Consider the following 15,792-nt stretch of genomic DNA (forward strand, 5'->3'; position numbering starts at 1 on the left):
TTTCATGTGCAAGACAGTGCACATCTGACCTTGGACTCATGAGCAGGACAATGCACACCTGACCTCGGACGACTGAGATGGATCCCTGGCTGACTCGTCCCGGACTGGGCTCACATGGGACCAGTTCACCATCCCAGGTCCTGCACCTTCTGTACAGAAATGTCTACGTGGCATCCAAGTGCGGGATGCACGTGACATCCCCTTCTGCTTAACTTGACGGAAGCTGCATAGCCTCCAAATAATCCGTCAATAACGCCGGATAGTCTTCGAAGAACTCCTTGTCTCAGTCCTGAAACTTTGTGAGGAACTGTCGTAGTCTTCGGCCTGAGCCATGCTTGAAACGGTGCAGAAGGATCTGTTTTGGAACCATTACTTCTGCTTCATCAACAATGTCTGATTCCGCTTCGTCTTTGACCTCTGAAGGGGGTGGACCTGCATATGGCTTTAACCAACTGACATGAAATACATCGTGCATAGTCCAACTCGTCGGAGGTAGCTTTAACTGCATAGACACCTCATTAATCTTTTTCCAGTTGGGAAAAGGTCTGAAGCTCCTGAAAGACAACTTTGGGCATCACTTGCCCACCTGCTTCAATCTTTGCTTCATTATCCGAAGATAAACCCAATCTCCTCCCGAAAACTTCATATCCCTTTGGTCTATATTGGCCTGTCGAGTGTAGGCCTCTTGCGCTTTAGCCAATCTGTCTTTTACTGACTCTAGGATCTCCTGGTAAGACTCCGTCACTCTGTTCGCCTCCGGTACTGAAGACGAAGTCCTGGTTAACGACGACTGGAAAGATCTTCCAAACGCTGCCTCATATGGAGTCCTGCCGATAGCTGAAGAAAAAGAGTCATTCAAAACAGCTTGAACTAAAGGCAAAAACGATTCCCACTTACCTTGCTGATCGTGGACATAACACTTCAGCACATCAAAGGCCAACTGGTTGTATATCTCTGTCTAGCCGTCTGTCTGTGGGTGGAATGCACTTGAAAAATTCAACTTAGTACCAAAATTATCAAACAATGCCCTCCAAAAATGACTGGTAAACTTGGCATCTCGGTCTGACACTATGGTTCTAAGAATCCCGCCAATCGGGTACCAATGCCGAATGAACAACTGGGCAACATCCTCGGCGGTCACATTGGCCCTGCAAGGAATAAGCATAACAAAATTTCCTAAACTATCAACAATAGTTAAGCACTGCGTATTACGCTTACTCGGACTGGGAGGCAGATTTGTGACAAAGTCCATCGAAATGTCCTGGAAAGGACCCTCAGGAATTGGCAAGGGCTATAACAACCCTACATGTAAACACATCACGCCTCATCTTTGGCCAATAGTATTGCCGTTCTAATTTCTCCAGAGTCGAATTCATGCCCGTGTGACCACCTGTAATGGCGTCATGGGCATCATGGAGAAGAGCTGCCCGGAATGACTTCATGACACATGGTCAGCCTTTGTAGAAAAGCCAACCATCGCATATCAGAAAATGGCATGGTCCTATGGCATCCAATGCCTGTTCCCACTGAGTACCGAATTCCTCGGAATCCACGTACGTCTGCTTCATATCCTCTAGTCCTGTACCAACAAGGTCAAGTCTAGTGGTCTGAATTGTAGACACAAGGCGTTGGCCACTGGATTGGCCTTTGCTGGAAGATACTCAATCATACCACCGAACTGCTGGAATATCTGACTCCAGCGGTGTTGTCAATCACTCCACTGTGCACTGCATCGTCTGAATCCAACGCAATGCCTGATGGCCAGTGCGAACCTCGAAGTCACGACCATACAGGAAATGTTTCCAATGTTTCAAGGCCTGTATCACTGCTAGGAGTTCACGATCATAGACTGAGTAGTTCTTTTCGGCGGACAATAACTTACGAGACATGTAAGCTACTAGACATGTAAGCTACTGGATGACCATTCTGTTGCAATACCCCTCCAGTTGCGATGTTACTCACATCGGTGATCACTTCAAATGGTTTGTCCCACGAGGCAAGGGCTAAACAAGGCACTTCTGATAAAGCCACCTTGAGGTTCTGGAATGCCTGCAACGCTCGTGGAGTCATTTGAATCTTTTGCCTTCTTGTTTTCACTCCCTTTAGTAGATCGGTGAGATCTGCCGAGAGATCCGAAAACCTGTCGATGTGGGTGGAATATGCCTGGCATATACCCACAAATGATCTAATGTCATAAGCCGTCTGAGATACTTTCCAGTTAACAATCTCGGCCACTTTAGCCGGATCAAGTCGAATGCCTTCAGCACTAATTATGTATCCCAAGTAATGCACCTGGAACAGATAAAATTCTGACTTCTTTTCATTGACATAGAGCTCGTTGCTTTCCAGCAACTTAAGGACTTTCTCCACATCAATGTCATGCTGCTCAACTGTAGCTAAAAATATGAGTATGTTGTCCAAAAATATGAACACACACTTTCCAATCAAATCCCGGGAAATCCGCATCATCATGCGGTTAAATGTAGCTGGGGCGTTCGTCAAACCAAATGGCATGACCACAAATTCATATTGGGCCCTTTCTGTCCGGAAGGCTGTCTTGCGGATGTCCCCCTCTACAATCCGTACCTGGTGGTACCGACTCTTTAAATCCAGTTTTGAGAACACCTTTGCTCCATTCACCCTCTCGAGAATATATTCAATTCGAGGCATCGAAAATCTGCTCTTGATAGTTAGCTTGTTGAGTGCAGGATAATTAACACACAACCAGGAAGACCCATCTTTCTTCTTGACAAACAAGATCGGTGCTGCAAATGGCGACACGCTGGGGGGCGGATGAAGCCAGCTCACAACAATTCTTGGAGTTGGCGGTCCAACTCCGATTCCATTGCCTTAGAAAGGCGATACGGAAACTTGCTCGGGGGTTCCGAGCCTGGGAGGAGGTCAATCCGGTGATCCTCCGGTCTGGACGGGGGGAGCTGGGGAAGGAGGCTGTCCCGAAGAAAAATCTTCTAGAACTTTTCATGGAGAACCGAGTACTTCTCGGAAGCACTGGCCACCGTCTGGGCTGTCTGGATGTAAATCATCGCACACTGTGTGCCTTTCCTGACTGCTCGCTTAGCCTGCAAAGTGGCTTATGAGCGGAGAGTTTGGAATACCTGGCTCACACTTAATGGTCACCGGGGTGTTTGACACATTCCGACTGATCTGGAACGTGTGCTTGTCCCACTTGACATCAGGAAGAAACTTGTGAAACCACTGGATACCCAAACTTATGTCTGCTCCTACAAGAGGGGCAACCATAAAGTCACGCACAAACTCTATGCCCTGAATCACTAACTTAGCACCTAGAGCTTCATACTTGACGCTCGTTGTCATACCTATGCTAAAACCCTCAACCTGTTTGTCCACCGGAGTCAGCTCGAAACGGGCACACCTAGCGGCCTGTTCCGTGACCACATCCTCCGTGCTGCCGCTGTCAAACAAGACAACAACTCCCTGGCCACCAATGTAGCCAAAGGACTTGAGCAATTCGTTGCGCTCATACTCCTGGTCATGGGCGCCCTTCTGCTTATCTTCGAGCTCCCGGCTAATAATTGCTCCAGCTGAAGCACCGGGGTTTGAAGAGCTAGGGTTAGCCACTGGGGTCTGTGTGGGAGCTGAGCTCACCACACGGAAGCTGTGGAGGCGGCGGCAGCCTTTGGAGGCTTCTTCGGACAATCCCGAGAAGTATGTCCTTTTGTATGACAAAAGAAACATCTACCCTCCTTCTTGTACTGAGAAAGCTCCTCAGCACTCAACTTGCCACCTGTCTTGCCTGCCTCCGCTTTTTGGTCTGGAGTAAGCTTAGACGCATTGTTCAAGTTCTTGGAGCCAGAGACTCCCGGGCTCTGTCCTGGGGAAGACCCCGTCTGGTTCTGGCTTTTGCCCCCCGAGGTGTTAGCCCTGGGAGAAGCCGACTGGGAAATCTTGGACTTGCCACCATTGTGTTTCATTTCTGCACTCTGCGCAAGCGAGAGTGCGTCCTCAAAGGTGGCTGGCCTAAACATACGCACCTCCCATTGGATTTGCGTATCCAGGCCATACAAAAACTGCCCTTTCTTGTCCGTATCAGATAAGCCTAATTGCAGACATAAGATCGAAATTTTATTAGCAAACTGAAGGACTGGTTGCGCGTTCTGACGCGCTCCCCTGAACTCGTCTTCGAGTCGCTCAAGGTAGTGGGGCGGTAGAAACCGCAGCTTAAGGTTGCGGACGAACTCGTCCCACACATAAGCTGCCATACCTGCTCTGGTGTGGGCATGAGCCCACTGAGTCCACCAAGGAATGGCCTCACCTTCCAAGTACCAACTGGCTAAGATCACTCTGTCAGTATCTGTTTTCCTCACTGCGGCAAAGTAAGCTTCAAATTGATGTAACCATGAATAAAGAGTTGTGGGGTCGAGTTTACCATTATACTTACTGAAATTCATTTTCTTGGGAAAATGATTCGAGGGCGCCGCCGGTGTCAATCTCGCTTCCAATGCTCTGAGGTAACACTCGTGTTCCACGCGTCGCATGGCGTTGTCTTCTCGTTGTCGGATCTCCAATGCACGCATATGCAACTCAAGCAAGGAGCTTGGTTGCGGCTGTGACCCTGCGAGAGGGTCCCTGTGTGACGAGGATCTGGTATCTGGGATACAGAAGGAGAGGGAGGAGGAGATGGAAAACGCGACGCTGGAGAGAGGGTACGCTCCTCCAAAGCCAAGATCCGTGCCTTCTGCTCATCCAACTTGGCTGTCTGTTCTGCGAGTGCTCGCATCATCTGCTGGAACATGTCTGTGACACTCAAGCCTGGTGCACTCTGGTCCCATGGTTCTGGGTCTCTCTCGTCGCGCCGAAGCTCGCCATAGCAGGAAAATGCAATTCCTTTCCGGAACGCAATTTGACCATCCACTATCTGTGTGGGAGACTTCCGGAGGCTTCCAGAGGCTAAAAACCAACCGTCCTTCAAGGGACAGGAGTCACTCCGAAAGGGGTAGTCCACCGGCGTCTAAAAACCAACCACACGTGTGAGAAAAAATTTTCTGGTTTTCTTTGAAGAATCTTTGTCCTTGAAGTAGACTCTGATACCACTGTAATATGCGGAAGCTTCGGAGAAAGATCGGTAACTTCAAAACTCAGAATTCAGCACTCTTTTCGCAACGGAAATTAACGCACAACACTTGAAAGGAGAAGTGCAGAAAATAGAGAGAGAGAGAGAGAGAGAGAGAGAGAGAGATGGAGAGGACACAGTATTGGGTCCCAATTACCCTCTGTAGGGCCCGCACCACGGATGGTGTATTTGCTTTATGAGAATGATGAGAAAATCTGAAAGAAAATACAGCAATCTTGGACCTTTTCTTGGCTGGAAAATCCTGCCCTTGACCTTCAGTTCTCCACCCCTTTGCTTAGCAAGTCCCTTGGCTTGTCTAGCCCTTGACCTTCAATTCTCCACCCCTTTGCTTAGCAAGTCCCTTGGCTTGTCTAGCCCTTGATTTGCTTGAGCACTTGGTGAATAATGAGATGAATGATTGGGATTATGGCCTCCACTATTTATACTTCTCTTCAAGAGCAGTCAGCCAGCTGATAAACAGGCAGCCAGCACCAATGTCCCACGTCTGGTGAAAATTCAACAATAAATGCTGAATTAAATCCAAAAAAATGCTGCCTTTTTTTCCTAACAGGCTGAAAGTGATGCGCCTGCTTCTGATTGGCTGGACACAGCTTTTGTCCACAATCCCAGGGCTGGGCAGCCTGTATGGGCTGCCCCATACATGCCCTACAGCCATATAAAGGCTGTAAACTCCTGGAAATTGCCTTATCTGTGCCCTAGGGTTGTCCTACAGCCCCTCCATGGCTAGTGGGTTCAGCATGGGCCTTCCTGGTCCTCATGGGGGTGGTTCCACACCATTCCCATGCCCACACTAAGATCCGGGGTAGCCCTATGGGCTGGCCCCTTGTCCTAACCACTATCTACTCAGTGATCCGGCATCCGGTACCATACCAGATACACAGAACCATTGATATCATTCTAGAGGGAGACTCACAGCGCGGACTGGCACTGTTTCATGTGCGGGACAGTGCACATCTGACCTTGGACTCATGTGCAGGACAATGCACACCTGACCTCGGACGACTGAGATGGATCCCTGGCTGACTCGTCGCGGACTGGGCTCACATGGGACCAGTTCACCATCCCAGGTCCTGCACCTTCTGTACAGAAATGTCTACGTGGCATCCAAGTGCGGGATGCACGTGACACCTACAAACCTTATATGGTTGGAGGAATGCGGGGATCGACATCCTCTTACAGTAAGTGTGCTTCAAGCTTCCAATGTGTTACCATTTGCCACCACTCGTTTGAAAATGTCTCATTCCTGAATGCATGTGTAGGCTTGTACAAAAGCTTCTTCCTCAAGGGAATTGCATGCCAAAGTCAAGGAGCTAAGCTAGAACCTTTGTAACCGCACTACATATGGATTACAAATTGGCGGTCTCTGTCAGTCAAGTCCCAGTAAGTTCTCTGCATTGTAGCAGTTCTCCAAATACTCCTGTTTGTTTGTAGGGGGGCCCTTCAGGGGTAAATTGGGACCCAATTTGGTGGCTTCTACTCTCTCCCTCTCTCTCTCTCTCTCTCTCTCTCCCCCTACTGTGCTGCGCCTGGCGCGCTACTCTACTGTGCTCGCACTGTGCACCCTGCCCGCTGTGCTGCTCCCGCTGCGCACGGGTGGCCTCTCCCTGTTTGTATCCACCCGCCGCTGCTCTGCTGTGCTCGCACTGTGCACCCTGCCCGCTAGTCTCTTCGCCCTTCGTCAGGCCTCTCTCTCACTGATTCGCTTCACTGTTCGCCGCCGCCGCCTCGCTATGCTGGCCCACCTCCCTCTCCGCTAGGCTCAGTGCTCCCCCCTTCTCCCTGTCTCCCGACCCACCGACCCACCCACCCTTCCTTGCTCAGGCCCCCAAGGCAGCAACATAACTCTTTCTCTCTCTCTCCTCCCTGCCTGTGGGAAGGACTGCAGAGTAATCTGGAGGAATGGCCCCGAGTCTCCAAGAGAAACTCGAGGCCCTCGAGACGGCAATGAAGGCACTAATCAAGGAGAACAAGAAGGCATCCGATTCCAACCTCAATGAGGTGGAGAACAAACTACATCGGCACATCATGGCCCTCGAAGCACGGGTCACGGATTTTGAACAAGAGAACACGGCACTCAAGGAGGAGGTGAGTGCATTGAAAGTGGAACTGGTAGCCGTCAAGAACACCGAGAAGGAAGAAAGGGGAGATCAATGAGAACACTCTCACGGCCATCAAAGAAGAGATCTCCAAGGAGATCACAAAGGACATGGAGGGAAAACTCGAAGCCAAGCAGTCAGGATGGGTTGAGGTGGTGAAGAAGAACATCCGCAAAGAAGTGAGGGAGGAGACTCAAAGGGAAGAACATCAAATCATTCACACCACCATTGAGGAGGAGAAGATGAGGCATGCCCGCCACCTCAACATTCAAGTCACAGGTATAGCCGAGACACCCAACTCCACTCCCGAGAAAGATGGACAGCTTCTATGCATGAAACTAGGCTACAGGGAAGAGGACCCTCTCCCCTTCACCAAAGCATGGAGAGCCGGGAAAGACTCAACACGCAAGCGAGCCCTCATCCTACAGTTTTTGCAAGAGAGACGGACAGGGTCACCTTCATGAGGAAGAGGGTCATACTACGAGGTTTAGAGGGAGCTCCTATTTTCTTGGATGATCATCTCACGAGGATGCAGCTTGAGCATAGGAGAGTTTGCATGCCACGAGTCTTACACGTGAGGAGAGAAGGCAAGAAGGCCTTCTACCGAGATGGTCGGGTCATCATTGATGGCCGGCCCATGGATTAGCGGTTTGGGACCTATGGGACACAGACCAGGCCACTGACAGAGATACACATGGCAGTATGGAACTGTAATGGTTCACTATGGGTGCAGCATGGACGACTGGAGCATGTTATGGTGGGGAGAGACATCATACTTCTGACAGAGACACATCAGAGCCCAGAGAGAGGGCTACCTCGAGTAGAGGGATTCCACTGGGAGTCAGCATACAAGAGGACCACACGCCAGGGTACCTCGAGAGGGTCGGGGGGGGAGTAGCAGTTCTATTCAGACGGGAGCTACACGGGAGACTGAGAGTGGTAGCACAAGATCCAGAGGCCAGATACATGTGGATCAGCTTACAGCTCTCACAGGACAGGGTTATATACATAGCCCTATGTTACTTTCCTCCATCAGGATCCTCCTATGTCATTACAGAGGACATGCCACAGAAGGAGGAGACAGGAGCCTTGCCATACACTTGTGTGTCAGAGGAGATTATGCATTATTCTACACTAGGGGAAGTATTTCTTATGGGCGACTTCAATGCCCACACACAGAGCAGACAGTGTGAGGTGTATGACTATGATGACATGGAGATCCTCCACCCTGTGGATCCAGAGGAGATAGGGGCTAGTCGGGCATCAGAGGACACTGGACCAGACAGAGGACATTATGGGGACCACTTACTAGAGTTGGGAGCCAGGCATCGTCTCGTTATTTATAACGGGATGCTACAGTGGCCGGGATCAGGAGGGCTAACATGCTTCCCACATGGGGGTCATACACGGACCGGAGGCACGGTGGTAGACTACATTATGGGGTCTTTGGAGGCATCACAGCTTGTCACCTCATTCTCCATTCCACCTCGTCCTATTGGGGCAGATTATACATACTTGGCATTTTCACTAGCCGGATCACCAGTATCACCAGCCCCCCACATACCGACGCCACACACTACCATCTGCTTCACACATGACATGGCAGACATATACACTGGCAGAGTAGAGGATGGGCTCCTACTCATGGATCCCCTGGCACCTATGGATACCATTACAGCCCAGCTGGCATCACTCCTACACACGGCTGCATTACAGAGCTTCCCACATCGTGTCCACTCAGGAGAGCCTGCGAGATCTGGGACTATGCCCCAGAACAGATGGTATGATGACGAGTGGCCCTATACTCACGGCTCCGCATACAGAGAGCCTTGGGAGCCATCACAAAGCAGGAGTCGAGGAGAGAGATGAGGAGACTTACTCGCCGCAAAAGGCGGGCCTTCACAGAGATACAAGAGCTAGAGATCTTTCAAATCTTCATGAGTAAAGATAGCCCTATCTCATGGCGGCACTTCAGAGAGCCCCGGACACCGACACCTATTGCAGACCCACAGACATGGCACACATGCAGAGGGCCTATACCACGCCCCACAGCAACCACCTATACCTCAGCCACCACAGGAGCCTCGACCTACCACAGCTAGCTTCTTTAACCACTCGATGGTAAAGGAAGCTATCCGCTGCCTACAGCATCATGGACGGGCCGCCGACCATATGGGCCTGCAAGGTGAGCATCTCATATATGCAGTAGATTCTTTGGCTCCTTTTCTTGCACACCGGTTTAACAGGGCACTAGTAGAGGGTTTGCCTGCGGAGTGGACGATGCACACCATTGTGCCGATTCACAAAACAGGGGATATGCTCGATCCGAGCAACTACACGACAGTTATGGTTGGCCACGTGTTGGCCAAACTCTATGGTGCAGTGTTGGAGCAAGAGCTTAGCTTATATGCTGAGCGAGCAGGTTTACGCTCATCAGGGCAGGCAGGCTTCAGGAGAGCTTTCTCTACCATTGACCATGTATTCACTTTGAGATGTATGATTGATCAGGCCAAAGTGAGGAAGAGAAAGATCTATTGCTGCTTTGTGGATTTCCGCAAGGCATTTGACACGGTACCACGAGAGAGGCTCTTTCAGCGCCTGCAGTCTCTTGGCATACCAGCAGATATGACATGGGGCATATATGCATTATATGAGCAGGTTTTTGGACGAGTCAAATGTCCAGGAGGTATGTCCGAGACTATTGCTAGCACCATTGGTGTGAAGCAAGGATGCCCACTTTCCCCCACGCTATTTGGGTTATACATTGATGAGGTGGCTGACTTCATTACACGGGGAGGCGGAGATGGAGTTGATTTAGCAGGTACCTCAGTACATATTATGCTTTATGCTGATGATATTGTATTAGTGTCTAAGTCTCCAGGAGGTCTACGGCAGCATCTACATGCACTCGATGATTTTTGCACACAGAGGGGTCTTACTATGAACCTTGGGAAAACCAAGGTTATGGTCTTTCATACATCGAGACAGGGCAGGAGTCATCTAACATTCACTCTCGCAGGACGCCAGGTGGAGGTGGTGACATCATACGTGTACCTAGTGGTTACCTTCTCTGCAACAACCACACGCTTCACCATGGGTTCAGCAGTCAGAGCTAGATTGACACGGGGATATGCAGCATTGGCTATGCTAGAGAGACAGTGCCACCAGGCGCATTTTCAGGAGCCCCGGACGAAGGGGTGGCTATTTGACACATTAGTCACACCGGCACTGATGTATGGAGCAGCGGTATGGGCGCCAGGCCTTGCTACCCATTGGTGGACACAGATAGAGAGACCACAGGCCCTCATCATGGCACGCATGATACGCAGCAAACCGTCAGTACCTCATGACATTATCCGAGGCTCGAGCAGAGTTTGTTGGGCCTCCTATGATGGTAGAGGCCATATTCCAGACTATATGCCTGCTAGACAGATTCAGAGAGATGCCACAGGACAGATTGTCATACAGAGCTTTTGAGGCATCTAGATAGCTGGCTGAGGCAGGAGACAGAGGATCATGGTATGCACAGGTCACACATTGGTTCTCACAGCATGGCCTAGACATGGATCACCTACCACTATTCCAGTATGACAGGGATGCACCACATATCCGTCTCTCTCATAGTGAGAGGAACAGAGTATTGAGACAGGACCTATGGCAGCTCTATACACGAGAGACATGGATATCGCCTACACAGCCTCTTCCACCCAAGATGCTATACTACAAAGATCACTTCATGAGTATCACTGATGATGGATTTATAGAGAGGCCTAGATACATGGAGGGCTTTTTACCACACGGCTCCCGAGTGGCTATTGGTCAGCTTAGAGTTTCATCACATCAATTGGAGATCGAGACTGGCAGAGCAGCACGGATCCCCCAAGAGGAGAGGGTATGCAGATTGTGCAGAGAGGAGGTGGAGAGTGAGGAGCATTATGTATGCAGATGCAGAGCATATACAGCCATCAGAGAGAGATATCCCATTTTATTCAGAGAGCCACATTCCCTACGCCGAATCTTTGAGGCAGCAGACCAGCGCATACTGGGGAGATTCATTCTAGACATACAGCATCACAGAGAGACATCATTACAAGCTCAGACAACTCCAGAGGGGGGACGACAGACACAGATTACTACATTTTTTCAGAGATCCATCCCACTCCCAGCCCCTACACGGTAGGGAATTACTCTCCAGAGAGCAGAGACACTCAGAGCCCGCAGGAGACAGAGGACACCTGGCTTTCGGATGTCACGCCTATACCAGAGAGAGATGATAGAGATCAGAGCTCAGTTTCACAGAGAGGGTGCGGAGCGACTGGCTCGCTTCAGAACAGACCCACACATGTTCTTCACGGAGCTGTGGACACCCCCCTCATTGATGTATACCATTTTATACCCCCAGTATGGTACAGGATGGAGCTAGCTAGGTTGCATATATCACGATTGTATACTCCTGGCTCCATGCATATAGCTTTGCATTCTCCTAGTAGTAGAGCTCCATCCCCTCCCCCACTCATTGTACTTATTGCACACCCAGATTCAGCTTTTTAGTTCAGTACTTTTTCATTTTATTGGGATGACAGAGGATACCCCATACAGGTACACCGATTTGTCTCATAGGCCGAGTTCGGTCTTTTGGAAGACGTTAATAAAATCTTTCTTTCTCTCTCATGTAACCTTTTGGTCTCATAGGTCATTTTGGCCTTTTGAAGACATTAATACAACTCTCTCTCTCTCTCTCTCTCTCTCTCTCTCTCTCTCTCTCTCTCTCGTGTATAAAAGATTGCTTCATGCTCACTTCATGAAGGTATAAAGATGGTCTTGCTGTGTGTTACACGATCTAGCCAGTTACATGTTACATCATCAGAGATGTCTATTATTTATGTTACCAACATACCTATCTGCAACCATGGAACACGTACAACCAAGAAAAGCAACGAACTGTCTCAGTTAAGCTAGATGGAATGGTTCATGTAAGATCTGGAAGGTTGAGATACATCATTGGAGATGTCTATCATTTGTGTTGCCCATATGCCTGTCCCCACCAGCCCATGAATTAACAATGGCCTTAATAGAATTAAGAACTTTCTAAGGTTGTGGGCGGGGGCCCCCTCTTCTCCAGGGAAAGGCCAACCCCAGGCCTTTCCCAGCCATCATGGCCTTAAGGAGGGGTGATATAGATGGCCAGAGAGTCTCTGCAATGCCAAGTCAACGGCAACAACCACAATCTCTTGAGGCAGGTCAGCATGCAGAAATGATTCTGCAAAGAGCTGAGTTCGCTGTATCTGATAAGCTTTCTGCCAATGACAGGTCTGCTGATTATACAGCTCAGATCCTACCTCCCACCTCCGACAGCCATGACGGAAATATTCCAATGTGATGTGACATATGAATAATTTCAAATTGGACACATCAAATTGACGGGAAAGAATTGCTGAGTTGTCTCAGCATGCTATAGAAATTTCTTTTTTTTTTTAAGTAACTTGATTTAATGGCTGGGATTTGCATTCTGGTGATCCAGGACCAATAACTCATGCCTGGCCTGATCTGAGCTCTTGCCAGTATGCACAGGCCCATGCGAACATGCACGATAAGTACAACAAAGCACAAAGAAGCACGGTTGGAATGCCATGTCCTCAAAAAGCAACCACCATAGCTACACTCTCTCGCATTATCCTTCCTCTTCATTCACGTATCAACAATTTAAGATAATCAGAAAGGCTGAATGTAAGGGCATACCTCCCAAAAACGGTAAACCCATCGCGTGGTTTTGGAGGGGAAGCCTGTCATCTGCGCAGAAGAGCGTTCACCAACTGCGTTCTCGCCTTGACCGCGCCGCCTCTATATAACTCACGGGCAACACGTGTCAAGAAGCGGGTATATAATGATAATAGTTTATTACTCTCTTCGTGAATGTTTTTACATGTGCCTCTTTCTATGTTACATATATATCTTCATATTTATATAATTGATTTATAAAAAGATATATATATATATATATATACTTTTTTAATAATTCTGTATTTATTATTGATTTATAGTTAATAACGCTATAATTGTTTGTGCCATATTTTAGTTTCTTATTTTTGCATTATCTCTCTCCCTCTCACATGAAAAATAACTACAAACACATGTATGTGTCACTAATGTCAACGAATAAGAAACAATATCCAAAGAAACATGCAAAGACGTCCTCACTTTGTAGTAATAAAAAAAGATCAATATCTGAAAAAAACAAAATAGAGAAACAACTGATCGATCTAGCTATTAAAATGAAGCTTGCGCTTCCTAACGCCATTGACCAAGGCAATGGATCACCCCCAACATGGTAGGATGGTGATGCATCTCTGCTACATTTAACATTCAATGTGGACCTACACAACATGGTAGGATGGTGATGCATCTCTACTACATTCAACATTCAATGTGCATGTCATTTTCTTTTGTGGACCTACACACTAAAGAGATAAATATTAATAAAATGTTATTTTAAATAATAATAATAACTCATTATAGAAAACATAAACAAAGCTACGACAAGCACTACAAAGAGCTCGTACCGAAAAGAGTAACTCATATATGTAGTAAATAGGGCCCAACCCACTGGTACAGAGTAACCATCAAAAGAGGCAACACATGTCGTTACACCATGGATAATGTTAGAAATGCACTCTTTCATAAACAAATATACCCCTAGCTCCTCATCCAGAACACTAGTCCCATATCTCTATAAGCCCTCATCCATAACTCTAACCATGAAAAAGTCCACCATAGGTAGAATCCTAAAACAAAGTAAAAATAAGAAGTCACATTTAACACTTGTAATGATATGCTATAATTTACATACCCATCCTTGTGGCCATCTAGCATAATGCTTGCAACATGTTAGAAGGAAGAGGTGCACACCAAAAGAGGTGGGTCTATAAAGAAACTAAGTTATTTTAGAAGTAATATCTAGCCTGACCATGCATTGTATCCAGTGCAATGTATTCACAATATCTAGCCTGATCATGCATTGCATCCAATGCAATGTATTCACAAAGAAACTAAGTTATTTAGAAATAATGTCTAGCCTGACCAAGCATTGCATCTAGTGCAATTGTATTCACAATATCAATTTCATTAGTTTTTGAAGCAAGGATGGCACACTCGCTAAAGTATACAGTATAGGCCATAGTAGTAGTCAACTCTGAGTAGACCCAATTGACTAAGTCTCTTAGAAATGATCTTTGTAAAACCATGTTTATTGGTAGTTCCATCATCCGATCATCGTCATTACAATCCATTCCATTTCCAACATTCATGGTCCACTCTTTAAACTCATTGCTTTCATAAGAGTTTGTTGATACAATCCACATATTTTCAGTCAACTCCAGAACTTTAATGGAATTCCACAAAAAGGAATGACATAATGTCACATCCATAATATCCTCTCGTTTGCCCTTCACAATATAGGCAAAATCTATCTGAAGTCCCCCCCCTAATAACATGTTTGTTGGTAGTTCCACCATCTAATCATCATCGTTGTAATCCATTCCATTTCCAACATTCATGATCCACTCTTTAAACTCATTGCAGGAGTTTGTTGACACAATCCACATATTTTCAATCAACCTAAGAACTTTGAGGGAATTCCGCGAAAAGAAACAACACAATATTGCACCCACAATATCCTCTTATCTACCCTTCACAACAATAGGCCAGATCTATATAAAGTCCCCCCCCCCCCCACCCCCAATAACATGACCTTTCCACCAAATGGCTTATGAGAAGACATTATATCTCGTAAGGGCATGGACAATGCTTGCAAACGGAAGCTCGTAAAGCTCAACCCCACAAGCAATAAAGTAGCTCGAAAAGAGCAAGGAAAGAAGCCTACTAACTCCATGGATAAGAGATCTTAAGACAGCATATTAGTGTGAACACGACAAAGAAGCAACTCAAGAAGTCTTCTCATCACATTCACTCTTGAGCAGAAGGAGTAGAAACCATATTCTCTATCTATAGCTATCAGCTGGAGTGCAAGAGCACGATCATAGCTATGTCATAAAAGCAACAAAGAGAGAGTGACCTCAAGCTTGCCATTGCTAGCTCTTAGAAGTAGCAGCACACACATTAATAAGGAGAAAAGTAAAACCAAAGGCTACACCATAGTGGTGAGAAATTGCAATCCTCCATCGCTTCCAAGGCAGAGCACCTACATTGCGTGAAGGAGAAGAAAGGCCAATTAAAAGAGCTGTGAAAGGCAGCAAGTGCGAGCATTATCACACACAGAAGAAGGAAATGAGCGCAAGCCAAGTAGCTACAGAGCGGAAGCAAGAGAGAAGAAGGCACCGACATTCCATCATGAAGCATGCTTGCCATCACTAAAAGAAGGAGATGAAAAGTCCAGTGGTTGCCATAGCTACACAGAGAGAGAGGGCCACCGACATGTCTGCAAAATGTAAGGAAGCTAACAAAAGTGTGGCCTTCATTCTAAGGGTACGTTATCTTCTTAAGGGCATATTCACATGCAATCATATCTCTAAATTCATGTCTTGCAAAAAAAAAAAAAGAGGAAAATCATTCACACAAGGCATCACA

General features: G+C 47.4%; 1 protein-coding gene across 2 annotated transcripts in view; it reads right to left on the minus strand.

Annotated features, from left to right (window-relative positions):
• CNX2 (cofactor of nitrate reductase and xanthine dehydrogenase 2) overlaps window positions 1-13,089 on the minus strand; it is a 31,343-nt gene extending 18,254 nt beyond the window's left edge. For both annotated transcript variants that reach the window (XR_015266502.1, XM_086801655.1), the window contains exon 1: window positions 12,949-13,089. Coding sequence is in view for 1 of the 2 variants with exons in the window: in XM_086801655.1 (XP_086657781.1) it covers window positions 12,949-12,999 (51 nt within the window). In the remaining variant the exon portion in view is untranslated. The remainder of the gene's footprint in view (window positions 1-12,948) is intronic.
• Window positions 13,090-15,792: the final 2,703 nt, after the last annotated feature.

Source organism: Cibotium barometz, chromosome 8 (genome assembly GCF_041138505.1).
Source record: "Cibotium barometz isolate CiBa-2024 chromosome 8, ASM4113850v1, whole genome shotgun sequence".
Lineage (NCBI taxonomy): Eukaryota > Viridiplantae > Streptophyta > Polypodiopsida > Cyatheales > Cibotiaceae > Cibotium > Cibotium barometz.